Here is a 14,261-nt window from a genome sequence, read left to right on the forward strand (position 1 = left end):
TATAAAACTGCACTTTTTCTATCAAAATTACAGAGCACCTTTTTTTGCAACTGCCTTCTGTCTATGGAATTACTTGGGAAACTTGCAGCCGAAGTACAGCTTATACTGTGTAGTCTGCCAGATGTAAGCTCCTTAGTGTCAACCATTTCTGGAGATCTCATTGTAAGCAGAGCACCACTTTTTCCACAGCAATGCAACCCCTCATTATCATCAGCAGTATATGTAACCAGTGCACCAGTATGAAATGTCCCAGCAATGTTAATAAAAATCAAGACACAAATTAAGAAAAATTAAGAAAATTTAATGACCAAATGAGCTATATACATTGATGGCATATGACTTTCACTGTTATCCCCTTCCTAGAGCTGGAAGTTAAGCTTGATACAAAAATATCAGCAGTCAACACTACCCCAAGGGACAAGAAAAAAACAAACAAACCCCATCTGTCATTAAAGTGCCTATCTGATGTCAGTTACAGCTACCTGGGTAGGGGGATCAAAGGATTTCAACCCACCAGCCTGAGAATGTTGTACAGGAACACCCCAAATTAAGAGCACAGGAAACTTAAGATTTTAAATAACTGGTACTTTAAGTAAGGTATCCTTGTGTCTTTTTCCAGCATATAATCTTTACTTAAGTAATTCTTTGACATTTTGCAAGACAGAACAAATTTTGCCTTTCTTTCTCTCTTTATAAGCATTTCCTCAAGAGATACTCAAATAAAAGTTCATTTAACTACACTCAATAGCAATTTTAAAAGTACTTTACTGTTTCTTCTGCTTACTTCCTTTTTCTCTCTCAAACTCAGCTATCTGATTGAAAATATTAACTAAGTTCTGGGGCAGGTTTCTTTTAATGCCACTTTCTGTTTGTGCTGTATCACTTAAAGACGTTTCCTCCTCTGCTTCCTTTGCTTTATTAGTTTCCTCAGAACTTCTTTTCCTACTCCTATACTCACTTTCTGTTTTATGCTGACTTGACATGTGCCTATCACTATCATAACTTCTATCACCTTCCCATGAGCAGGTGCTAGAGTATGATCCGTATTTCCCCAGTGACTTGCCAGAATAGTCAGAGCCTGCTGGAGACATATAATACCTGTCTTGACCTGAGCCATGCTTTTTAAACTGCTCTCTTCTTCCCTCTACATCCCTTTCTGACTTCCTAAAATAATGCGTCCTGTGTTTATCATCTGACTTATGATATGAACCTGAAGAACCCCTCCAACTAGAGAAAAATCTCTCGGTTCTACCATATTTTTCAGTTTTGCTACTACTTGGCAGAGTTCTGCAGCTACTGTAAGAATCTCTTGAATCTTCAGACCTACCTCCAAAAGTGTCTTCATCATCACCTGAAGTCCTCGAAAAAGAACAGTGTCTGTCTTTCTCTTTTCCCTCTGTTTTTGGACACACTAAGCTGTCTTGCCTTTCCAGCAGATTTTCCACTTCAAAATTTTGGTTAAGAAAGGAAGCAGAGGTATCAGCCGGAGGCGAATACCACTCCTCCTTCCTAACCTGATCTTTGTAACAGGAGGATGCTCTAGATGAGCGTTTCTTTGAGCTGTGGGCAGACTCAGATCTATTCCGACGCTTTTTCCTACGTTTCTTGCGATCAGAGGAAGAGGAGGAAGAAGAAACTGATACATCTGATGAAGAATCACTTGATGAGGAGGACGAGGAGGAGGAAGAAGAAGAAGAAGAGGAGGAGGAGGATGTTGATACTTTCCTTTTCTTCTTCAACCTAAAAAATGTAATTAACATGTGAGATAATCTTCAGCATCAGGCAAAATTATATGTAGAAAGCAAACCTGTACTCCCCAGTTTGGCTGAGATTGAGCTTTTAAGGCATGAATGGAAATTGAGCCTGACCTGGCAAGACAACTTCAAATGTGATTTCTTTATCAAATTAAGACTAAAGGCATCTTTCCTTGCTTAATACAGCATTAGACTTTGAAAATACCTCATGTTCCAAAGCAGTCTTTAAATTTCTCTTACACATCCATCTCCATGAAACAAAATTCTGGAGAAAATGCAGCTTACTTAGGTAGAAGTTCTACCTAGCTTACTCTTGAACAACCCGTTTCCTAACAGGCTGTCCACAGTCTTACCTACATTTATTGCCACATAATGAGTATACTGAATAAGAGCGTTACCTTTTTTCTTCTTTTAAGAGCTTACGCAATTTTTCTGCACTTGTTTCTACTTTCTTTTCTTTTTGTCTCTCTTCTTTGGCAGCTTTCTCCCTCATTTCCAAAGATTTCTTTTTTGAACCCAGGCATCATAAAAAAGTTACATCAAAAGTGTTAATGACAGTAGTTTTTCCCATGTCCCCAACCCCATTCAAATGTGTAATACCAGGGATGTTTTACCAGGATTCCCAGACCAAAAAGTTAATATTGTTCAGGAGTTTGGCATTGGCCATTGTGATAAATGAGTGTACATTAAGGACCATATTGCAGTTTTTATTCCATTAAAAAAAAAAAAAGTATTTGACCAGCCATTGCAGTGTTACCAGTGATCCAGCACACCGTAAAGCATGGAGCCCGAAAGGTATAGATGCAAGAAAAACACAGCACCAACATGGAGAACAGAAAGGGCAAAAAACAAAACCCAAACAAAAAAAGGGTAAGAAAGGTTTGAGGGGAAGTGTCAATATTGTAGTTTACCAGTAAAACATGGCAGAACCCATTTTAAAACATGAAATTCAAGTTGGCCATGTTTGAATACAAACCATTTTGTACCAATTTCACAGACCAGTTTGATGCATAGTTTACGTAAGAAATCATGTCCCACGGGTTTGTTGGTGAGGAGCAGCACCAGATGTCAGACAGCAATAACGGTCCAGTTCAGAAGAAAATACATTGGAGAAAAACACATAATCAGTATTACAGGAAAGAACTCTTCAGTGTTGCTTCAGCCATACTAGCACAACAGTGATGGTATCAGACTTGTGTTATTAAAATACAGGTAAATGCAGATGAGAGTCTCACCAGATGAATAATCCTTAAACTACTTAAGCCTATTAGAGATCAGACCTACAGGTCAAAAGAGTAGCTCTATTCTTATTCTGAGTGAGAAGTCTGATTATTGTTTTAAAAACTTGGCAACCGTCTAAACAGGTACAATAAAAGAAATCCTTAATTGCAGTTCAGGCTATGCAGACCAACAAACAATAGCTACCATCATGTGTTTTACCTGCTGCATCCATTACCCATAATACCAGGAATATGCTAAAGCAGAATAAATTTACCTCCCACTTGATAAGAGCATTTTTCATCATTTTAACTGAGACTGTCACCTCTTTCTAAAGCAGCCAAATGTGGACAGTGCTCAAATATCACACAACAGTTTATCTATGATGCACTTCAGTTTCATTGAAGATTGTCACATCTCCTCTTCCCCCTTCTTTCAACATAACCTGTCAGCATTATGGCTCCACCAACTGAAGAAGTGTTGATTAGTGCCATCTACCCCAGTCTATGCACTTCCTTACATGCAGAGGCACAGAACAAAACAAGACTGTTCCCAGTGCTCTATTTTAATCTTTGATCCTTTCTGGAAAACAAGTAAAGGAGGTAAAAAAAAAAAAAAAAAAAAGAAAGAAGACAACTCAGGTTAGCACAGAGACCCACCAGGGCTCACCTGGGACACATGCTGCATGCAAGAGAAGAGAGAAAGAAAAACAGCAGAGAAGAAAGCTAAGAGATTCAAACTACCTGCCCACAAAACTCTCCACTTCCTGCTGTTTTGCTTTAAATCACTTCTTAATTTCCCCTCTCCCATGATCTTCCTGTGATCTAGCTTTGCTGGTGTTAGTTCTTTCTCTAATTATTCCAAATTAAAAGGATCTGGCAGTACAATTGTGTGCAGCGATTACTAGGCTTGCCTGTGTGTTTTACACTTTGCATGCCTGTATTCACAGAATGACCTATGTTAACATTACTAATCATGCTTGTGTGATGGAATATTCTTATCCTTGCTTTAAGAGGTTTGCTCTTTCCTGCCTCCGCTGTTTGGCACTTCTTTACTATCCTGTTCAAAAGAGTGGTGTCATCAAGAGGTACCTTTCTTCTGGTAGGTACAGCCATAATGCTCACTATAAAAGATTTACTGTGGAGAAGGGAAGCAGAGAGTAAGACAAACCATCAACTTAACCTCTCCCTGATTTAATACGATTTTTGCTCATTTATTGTCACTGAGAGTGTTATATGAAGAGAAAGTAAAGAATCACCTGCATATGCTTACGGAGTTTCGTTAGGGCCTCTTCTGCTTCCTGAAAAGTTTCATCCAAACTTAAGGCTTTTTTGTAGTAATTCTCAGCATTTAGCAGTTTGTCTTCCTCTTCCAACCTAAAATTCAAGTTATAATTCACAGACAATAAAGCCACGTATCTTGACAGATTTTATTTCTTGGTTTTAGGGCTACAATCCTATCACTACATCCCTCCAAGACCTTATCCATATTAGTCCACTTCAGTAAAGAAATAAAATTGTATTTCTGACAGGTTATTAACTTCTCATCATCACCAGTAACATTATTTTTTTTAATTTTAAACTCCAGTTTCAAAAATACTCTCTCTCCTTAACACAGGGCTTAGATGAAATTTATTCATTGAATATTCAGAAACAGAATTGTGTATTACAGTGGTTAACCAGTATTGTAACACAGTAACAGAACATAACTTTGTTAAACATACTTTCTTTAAAAAAAAAAAAACAACTTACTGGGATACAAAAGACTTGATGCAAGCCTGGTAGGGTGCCCCACTGAAAGGGTATCAAGGATTAAAACTCAAATACTTTTCTAGAGATTTAACTGAGACAGAGGAGAAAGAGCAAACTGACTACACAGGCAGAAGTATTTCCAAGACTTCTCTTTTGATTTTTTTTTTTAGACAAATAACCTGGAAAGAGGCTGTTCTGTGTCCTAACTAGAATGGTATTAAAAAAATATTGAGAAAAATTATTAGCAAGCAAACGAAACCACAACCCCAACACTTACTGCCCGCCTCTTTCCACAAGCGTCTGACAGAGGTATTTCCTTGCATTCCTATGGGTAGGGCAGTTTTCCAAAGCAATTTCAAAATCACCTATGGCTTTGTTTAGGCTTCCTTTTGTTGCATACCTAGGACAACAGAATGGTGTACAGATTTGAGTGATGCTTCTCTTTCACCAAGTAGCTAAACCAATGGAATGAGCAGACTTACAGAGCTCCACGTGCTACCAAAGCTTCAACGTTTTGTGGATCAATTTCCAATGCTTTGTTGTACTCATTCATGGCTTCCACGTGGCGCCCAACCTTAAAATAATCAACCCCAGCCTTCACACTGGAGAAAAACAATTAGAAAACATTACATACAGCCCTTAGCCCATGCACCCATGCAAATCTCACACTGTTAGTTACTCACAAATGGTTCCAAACAAGCAACAACACTACTTGACCTCATTCCAATGTACTTAAAACAGGCATTTCAAATGAAGGTGATATCAACACAATTCCACAACAATATGTTGTCTTTAATCCAAAATCTTCAGGCACTGGAGAGCACCTCTGCAGATAGTGCTACACCACACTGCTTCTCATTTATGGAATGAATATTTAAGCATTTCTCTGCACAAACTCTTGTGACCTACCAACACTAGACTAGAAGAGGCTTTAATTATATCCAAAGCTGAAAGTCATGATTAGACCAGCAACCTGAAGCAAGATGGGTACATGGTAAAAACTGAAACCAGTTCATCTCAAGTATTTTGAAGTTTTATACATTTCAGATGACCCTTTCTTCTTTTGGCAACTGATATGAGCCGAATTTCAGTACTTTTCATTACAGACTTCTTTAAAAAGTAAAGTTGATATTTAACACGATAAACAATTTTTTTCTGCAATTAATGAAGTTGCAAAACACTCAGAGAAACATTGCTTTGTTAGTACAGGAACCAGAAATTCAGAGGCTTCTCTCAGATTATTTTAGCTAGTAGATCCAAGAGAAGTTTTTCCACAAAAATTTTACATTTATAGGAGAAAACTCTCTCTTTCTTCTACCTCCTCCACCCTGCAGCATGCTCAAAATCGTTGCCTAGCATAAAAGCAAAGCACCTACCCAGAGCTGCTCCTCCAAAGGCAGCCAGGAAAATACATTTAACTTTTCAAAATCAACAAGTACACTTGGTAAACCTACAGTTTGAGGCTTAAGTGCCATGACAAGCAGTACCAAGTCATTCAACACAACTACAAAACGGAAAACTGTGTTCTTGGCATTGTCACAAATCCTGCTCTCATCCCATCAATGGGCCAGCATATTGTAAACATTTACAGTTCTCCCGTAAACCTGATACATATCCTGGAACTCAATCTTGAGACTTTATCTATCATGAACCCACTTGGCGGTTAGGGTTACTGTCAAGAAGATCTTTCTGGTTACATCACTATACATTCAGGAGAAAAACTGGTTCAATGTGTATTCTCTTTTAAGAAGTATAACCTGTAATCTAACCTAACAACAAGGAACAATGGGTACAAGGTAGAACACAGAGGTTCCACCTCAACATGAGGAGAAATTTCTTTATGGTGAGGGTGACGGAGCACTGGAGCAGGCTGCTCCGCGTGGCTGTGGAGTCTCCTTCTCTGGAGGCTTTCACAACCTGCCTGGATATGTTCCTCTGTAGTCTGTCCTAAGTGATCCTGCTCTGGCAGGAGACTGGACTCAATGATCTCTGGAGGTCCCTTCCAATCCCTAACAGTCTGTGATTTTAACAATAAGCTCTGAGAGAAGTATTGCATACCATTTCAAGGCCCAAGATGCAGACTGCTTTTTCCTCAATGCAGGGGCAAAATCTTCTTCATTGAAATTTTTACTTTAAGGGGAAAAAAAAAAAAAAAAAGAAAAGGTCAAACAGGCCTTCTGAATCTATAAAATTAGACTTACAGTACGTAACACAGCTGAAATAAGCTGAAACATTATTTATACAGTGCCTGACTATTCTTCCTCAGACAGGAACGTTCTTTTATATTTCTGAAACCAATTTTTATCAACTCATTCTGAAAGTTCAGAATTGAACCAGTACAGCTGCAGTACATTTAACAAAAACATACCATATTCACACCTGCTTTGAGGCCTGATATATACAGGGCTCACATCATCAATTGTTGCATATGTTTGAGTCTATTTTACTACAGAGGACAGATTACTAAAATAAACATTATGACTAAACAGCTGTCAGAAAACATTTAAACAAAGGTCCCACATTTCAATCCAAAGATGTTGACAAGATTTAAGGAATGAATTCCTAAAGTATTTTGTATCAAACTTTGCTGGATAAAGTGTCTTGTCTTCCTTACTAAAAGTAACTGAATTTCAAATGGAAATTTCTTACTCTAGAGTAGAATTTGCTTTTATATATTTAAGGACACATAAGCTGCAGCCATGCAAATCAAAACGAAAAAGGTTTAAGTGGTCTACTACTTCCACTCACAAGTCTACTTCAATGGATTAGAATAATCTCCACAAAGCTACAGGATAGGAACAATGTACAAATCACTTACATTTGAAGACTTCTCATCAAAGACGGTGGATTTGATTCACTTAGTCCTAGTTTTTCTGCTAAAAATTCAACTAATGATGGATTAGCAAATCCTGGGGAACGATGCAAAACCTCTTCAAATGTCTCTCCTGTATTAGCAACTTCCATGCTTCGCCTTAAAAAAAAAAAAAAAAAAACATCAGTGTACACAATCACAATCTCACAGACACTATACTCAACTTTATGATGCCTGTTCAGAATAAAAATGGCTTTATTGATATTACTGCTCATGAGCTCTTCTCTTTACAGGCACATATTTTCCTACCTGTTAGCAATCCTTATATCCTTCACCCTTTTGAAATCTATTTGGGCACCATTCTAGGTATCTCCAGGACATAAAAATCATCACCAAAATTGCAGGGATAGCTGTGTCCTTCCGTCTTCCAAAGATAATTATCGAGTTTTAAGAACTTCATATTCCAGTCTCCCAAAGGTTCGTTTCTTGGGGTTGGATTTTTTTATATATACTTTTGTTTGTTTGTTTGCTTTATATAAGTTCAGTTTGGTTGTTGTTTGGGTTTTTTTATTAAGACTGTCCCACAGTGACAGATACCTTGCTCTGCTTTTTGCTTTCCTTACATTGTGGGCAAGAAGCTAAAAGATCAACCACACCTGACACATCCAGAAACAAGTACATTAAAAGAAATAAACAATAAAAGTATGCAATCATCCTGTTGAATCAGAACTACTGGCAAGTTTAAGGAATGGTCTGACAAAGATGATCTGCAGACACACTGAATACACCCAAGAAGTAGAGTTCAGTAGTGTACTTACTTATAATGTAAAGGGAAGTCATCAGAAGTAATCACACCTAGTTTTGTACTGGAAAGACTGGGTGGAAGAGCTGAGCTGTAAAGTGACACGGTGAGCTTCTCATGGTAACGATCGATGTCCTTGATTGCAGCTGCAGAAACAATAACAGTTAAGATTAAATTACAGAAATGTCTCAAAACTGAAACAAATTCCTGGAAACTTTTGCAGCTACTTGCCTCGAATAAGGTCTCCGGTTTGATAATAAGATAAAGGATCTCCGTGGTTGCTTTGAGGAGGTACATCTCTCAAAGGACAAAGAGCCTGCAATAGAACAAACTAAGAGTATCGTAAACAAAGCCAAAATACTGTTGTCTCTCTGCATAATTAAGACAAAAGAATATTAATTTTCATACACATCAGATCTGTGATAGTAAAAGGCATGGCTCAGTTCAAATAAAAACCTATGCAGCCATAAATAATCAGCTTTGCAAGCCAAAAGTAATAAATGTTGAATATCGGCCATAAGAAGTTTGCTGACTCAGCAACACATCATAAGATGACCAGCTTGAAGCTCAGTTTCACCTTTACAGATACAACTTCACTAAGAAACGCAAGAAGTGACTAATGCATGAAAAAGCTATTATTTATCAAGAAGAAAACATTGATCAAAGCTGTATCTTACAGTGATTTCTATATCTGCAATCTCCCGTATGACACCACTTCCCAGGCAGATCAACACCATGAAAAAGCCAAATTCACGGATAGATGTAATCTTCCCAATCACAATATCCCCACGCTCGATGTCTCGAAAAAATAATTCCCTCCTGTCTTCCCTGGGAACATCCATGAACCGTTCCAGAGGAGGCATAACAGCATAATACTCTGCAACACATGAGACAAGCACAGTCAAGTAATGACCAAGCTACAACTTGAAAATACGTAATACTTCACAACAGCAAAACATGTTAAAATCTGACTTACTTGTACTAACAAGAAGTTTCTGTGCAGACCATAAAAGCGATAGCAATAAGTTTGCACAGTTTCAAAAATAACCACTACTACATTTAAGTACAGTGTCCTTATGCCCCGCCAGGCGCTGCAGTGACAGCTCTGCCGGGGAGCCCGGCCCGCCCCTGGCCAGGCTTACCTTCATTTTCTTCAATCGTCTCGGCCAGAGGGCCATTGGGTTTCCACGAGTGCGCGAAAAGAAGATCGGCTTTTTTGGCAATGAAGCGCTTTATCTCGGTGTCAAGGCTCGACTTCTCTTTCCTAGGAGAAGGAGAAGGCGGTGAGAAACACCCTGCGGCCCCTCACGGCTCTCTTGCTCGCTCCCCTTGACCGCCCCGTCTCGGCGCTCCTCACCAGGCGGCCGGCGGCTGCGGCGCCCCGCGGGGCGGTTCAAGGCTAGTCCCGGGCGGCGGTAGCAGTCCGCGGAAGTCAGGGTTGTCATGCTGCTCGGCGCGGAGCAGCGAGAGCAGAGTGGGGCCGTGGTAGCTGAGCGCCTGACGCAGCAGCTCCCGATCCATCCCGCCGCCGCCGCCGCCGCCTGGCCCGGAACAGGAACCGGCGCCGGAATCAGTCGCTGCCCTGCCGGACGCGACCGGGACAGCAAGGCGCAGGCGCTTGCGCCATGCGGTGGGGTGTGCCCAGAGCGCCCCCTGGTCAGTAGGAGGACCGTGTCTTCGTTCTAAGGGATGGCGGCAGAAACGGCAGCCCCCTCTCCGTTTGCGGGCCTGTTCTGAGCCCCCCCACCCCCCGCCTGTATTTAAAAAAAAAAAAAAACAAACCACCAAAATCGACAAGGTAAAAGTTACACAGACTGTCGGCGGCTGCTAAATTCTTCCCAGCGTCGAAGGAGGGGCGCCCGGTAGCGGCCGCTAACGGCCAGTGCTGCGGCGGCTATGTCGGAAGAGGGCGCTGCGCCCCCGTGCTACCTGCCTCGGCCCAGGCTGAGGCCGAGTGCGGCCACCGCGGCGTGCAGGTGGCGGGACTAAAGGGGAAACGCACTGCTGTCGCATCGGTGTGTCTCGTTCAGAGGCCGCGCAGCCTAGCTACTTCCCGCAAACTACGTTTTTCTGAAGCGTCTGTGTGTCAGGACGTAGAGAATCTACAGAGCTGCAGAAACACAGCAGACGAGATGTTCTCGATCAGTTCTCATATGTGTGCGCTGAATTAGGACAAACGAAGGAGCATCACACACAGCATAGCTGTGCGGGGCCGGAGCTTACCCAGACGGACAGGGAGCTCACGTTGGAAGTCAATAAAGCAGAATGCTCCTAAAGCTGTTCTTTTGATTTGTCCCTCGGACGGGCCTCCTGGTGGGAAGTCACACAACTGAAAGTGTGCAGGGGAGAGACCTGGCTTTGTCAGAAGAGCTGTGTTCTAACATAGGGAAAATGGACGATTATCCCAGGAAAACGTCATGCACGCAGATTGGAGCCAATAGGCCTAATGCAGGATTCGGTGGTTAGTTTACTAGCGCTAACTTTAAATGCTAAAAAGACACTTAGCTCAGGAGGCTCTTAATGCTAATCACCTCTTCTGGCTAATGGAGAAAGGTGCTTAAAACCAGCTGGGATTAATCCAAGTCTATTAGAAAGATCACAGTTCTTCAGTCCCCAAGAATAGTTTGTCCCTGGCATCACATTTAATAATTAATTTTAAAAGGAGGGAAAGAAGAAGAAAACTCACTGCAAATGCATATGTCACTTCTACCCTCAGTACAATGCTGCAGAAAAAAAACCCAGCGGTCTGGCTGTCGGCAGATCAGTGACACAAACTCCTCTAGGAAGCAGCATGACTGAGAGGGCAAGGATCATATCAAAGACACAGGTCTCAGAAGCTCAGTTCAAAGCCAGCAGGAATATCACTGGTATAACAGACTTGGGGAAGACACTAGAAGGGCAAATTTATATTTTATTTTCATTTCATGTTCCCTTGTTTTAATGTAACAAAAGACAAAGGAGGCATAACACTGACCGTGTACTGAACGGCTGTCAGGATTTAGATTTAAAGTCTTCCTGATCTATTTAAGACCAGGTATGTACTTAGTTTTCTGGTTACCATGGTGGAAAAACCCCATGAACATCAGATGGAAATTTCTAGACATTAAGACTGATTAAGGATGGATTGATATGCACCTGCAAATATCCAGTGCAGAAAGGGAGCCTTTTCTGGATGAATCACACTGCAAGTACAATGTCCTGAACTGAGTTACACAATTGCAAATAATGGCAGTTTTATTTGAGGGAATGGTGTTTTGAGGAAGAGCTAGTTTGCTTTGCTTAGCAAAGACAAAGAGCTAGCAATAAAAAAAGTTGTTTGAAGCACAAACTCTGCTTATGCAAGCATTTCTCCAGTCTAATATGCAGACACATTCAGAAGGTACAAGACAGAATGAATAAATACCATAAATGTGTTTTGGCTTCTGGACAAAAAGTCATGGTGAAAACTGAGCCACCTATAATTATGGACTGTCCTTACACACATTTTCTTCTGTGAGTAGAAATCAATTGCATTTTAGGAAATTCTGTAATTTATATCATACTAGCACACAGAATATTGATTAGTTGCCCCTGAACATGAGGGGTAACTTCATATTTAAAGTCCTCTAACTAAGCCAAACAGATTCTGAAGTTATCTTAATAAAAATAAAAAGAATGCTCCAAATAATTCCATCTTTGTCAGAGCAGGGTATATGAGCATGGACTTGTAATTTTCTTTCCTATGTTTCAAGTTTTAGTCATGAACTCAGAAGCAAAGCAAGACTATAGCATATTGTGTGTTGTTCCACCTCACTCACAGCACAGACAAGCCTTTGCCATCCTTTTCTCTCATGGGATGCTGCCTGGACATCCACTCTGCTATTACAAGTATCTCTGCATCATCTCAATGGTGGATTTTTTTTTTTTCTTTTCAATTTTTGCTAGTTTTACTTCAGTCACCTAATAGGAAATATTTTTGATAGCAGCCACCACAGTTCAGGCAGAGATAATGATAAATGGGACAGTCTGGAATAAACACAGGGGTATAGATACAGTTTAAGAGACTCCCAGGCCTGAGGAGGTGGCGTGCTCCATGGGCTACAATGTCATGAATCCTCTGTTCCATTGCCTTAGGAACTGGATGGATGGATAGTGCTCCCTCCCATGTGCTAAATAAACAAAGCGAGTGAACAGGAAGTGTCCTGATTCTGCAGGAGAAAGTGATACAAATCAACACATTGCTCTACTCACAGAGGAGCATTCCCAATACTCTGAAACCAGACATGTCTGAGTGAGTTTGATGTAAATATTCTGACAGTTTAGGCCAACGCATGATAAAAGGCAGGTCCCCAAATCCATCATGCAGCCTGTAACCTCAACAATAGAAAGCTTATGTATTTACACCAAGCTAGCTCTGAATCCAGGGTCAAACTCACAGTGATAAGGTCCCTGAACAATCCAAAGAGTGGTAGGCATGATAGAGTTTCAAAGTGGATGTGTGAAATACTTAGCAGATTTTCATCGAAATCCAGTAAGCACAGTTTGAATGCAACAAGGTCAAGCTGCTTTCCAGATGTTCCCAAGTATCCACTAGCAGTGGTAAAGCTTGCAAGAAAATTGCATGGAGGAAAGGATTTTGTGTCAAGAGCCACATTTTATCACTGACAAAAAGATACGATCATGCTTGTCAAAGTATTTTCTGCAAAGTTTGGGCAGATTTGAGATAAATTTTAGACTATTGCAAATGGAAGTGAAATGTTCAACTAAATATATTCTTTGGGCAAAGAAAGATGAAACTAATAGTACTAATGAAAATTAACATGAAGAGCTATACTTCCAGCTGTGTTGTCAGATTTTTGGCAAATTCTGCCAAAAGCAGTCCTGCTGCCCAGACTTTCTGTTAATTTATGAAGCAGCAAAGGGACGCGATATCCAAGATATTATTTTAGCTCGAGAGTGTTGAAGAGAAGTTCAGCACAAAATAATTGCTAGACAGCTAGCAGCTCTGCTTTGAGGAAAACAAGATGTCTGTGGGCATAATCACCAAATATGAAGGAAGAGGTATGAAAACATCACCAAACTTAGAGTGATGGGACAACCCTAGCCAAATCCTTTGTGAAAAAGTTCACCCTTAATTCCCACTTTGGCATGGTCTGTGAAAGAGAGAAGGGTTTCAGTGACATGTAGACTCACCTGGAGATATGCTGAGTACCTGCTTATGGTGTCACGGACCCTTGTGCTTCTCAGATTTCTGGAAATGTGTAGACAAACAATAGTTGGTTGTATGTCATAAATATGCAAAGACAGACCATGGAAACTGCCCAGGCTCTGAATCGACGTTTAGGCCCTGTTGGAATGCAACAGAAATAATAGTTAAGAAATGTCAACTGAGAACCCCCTCTGATTTCTCTTAATTTCCGTCAAACTGCAGGCAGTGGCACTGCTGAGCCTTTGTTTGCTTGTACAGATTGCTGCTTGTGTACTTAGTGCAGCATTTTGTGCCTACAGATTAGTGACAAGTGCTTGAAGGTTTCAGGTGATGCTGAAAATCTTACCAGAGGAAACATTGCCATTGACATTTTTATACCAACATATGAAAAAACAGACTGTTGTGAATAAGGATTTGCTTATTTGACAGGAGCACCAGTCAGGCAACTTAGAGATAATCATGACACAGACAATATGTATACACCCACCTGTACAGATTGCAACATATCTAGAAGTACTGCCTACAGAGGAAATTCCTGTGATACATGAGGGACTCAGCAGAAGGTATGCCAAGCAGTCAGGTGTTTGTGGGTTTTAAAATGAACTTTCCAGCTTCTAACACTCCATTGACTGATAGTATCTACTGCTTTATAGCAAGGGAGAGTCATCTTGGTTTCTGAGTTTTAGAGTAAGTCACTGCAGCTTCCCAGTCAGCAGCGTAGATCATTACTTACAAC

The 14,261-nt window shown here is 40.6% G+C and overlaps 1 protein-coding gene across 1 annotated transcript; it reads right to left on the minus strand.

Annotated features, from left to right (window-relative positions):
* Nucleotides 1-321: 321 nt before the first annotated feature.
* TTC14 (tetratricopeptide repeat domain 14) lies at nt 322-9,858 on the minus strand. Its single transcript, XM_054386298.1, is given in 12 exon segments — nt 322-1,740; nt 2,153-2,259; nt 4,231-4,348; nt 5,001-5,123; nt 5,206-5,325; nt 6,782-6,853; nt 7,542-7,694; nt 8,354-8,483; nt 8,569-8,653; nt 9,015-9,214; nt 9,480-9,601; nt 9,662-9,858. Coding segments are annotated over 12 exon segments (2,403 nt in total). The 3' UTR covers nt 322-764.
* Between the last annotated feature and the right edge of the window lie 4,403 nt (nt 9,859-14,261).

This window comes from Indicator indicator, chromosome 13 (genome assembly GCF_027791375.1).
Source record: "Indicator indicator isolate 239-I01 chromosome 13, UM_Iind_1.1, whole genome shotgun sequence".
NCBI classification, from domain to species: domain Eukaryota; kingdom Metazoa; phylum Chordata; class Aves; order Piciformes; family Indicatoridae; genus Indicator; species Indicator indicator.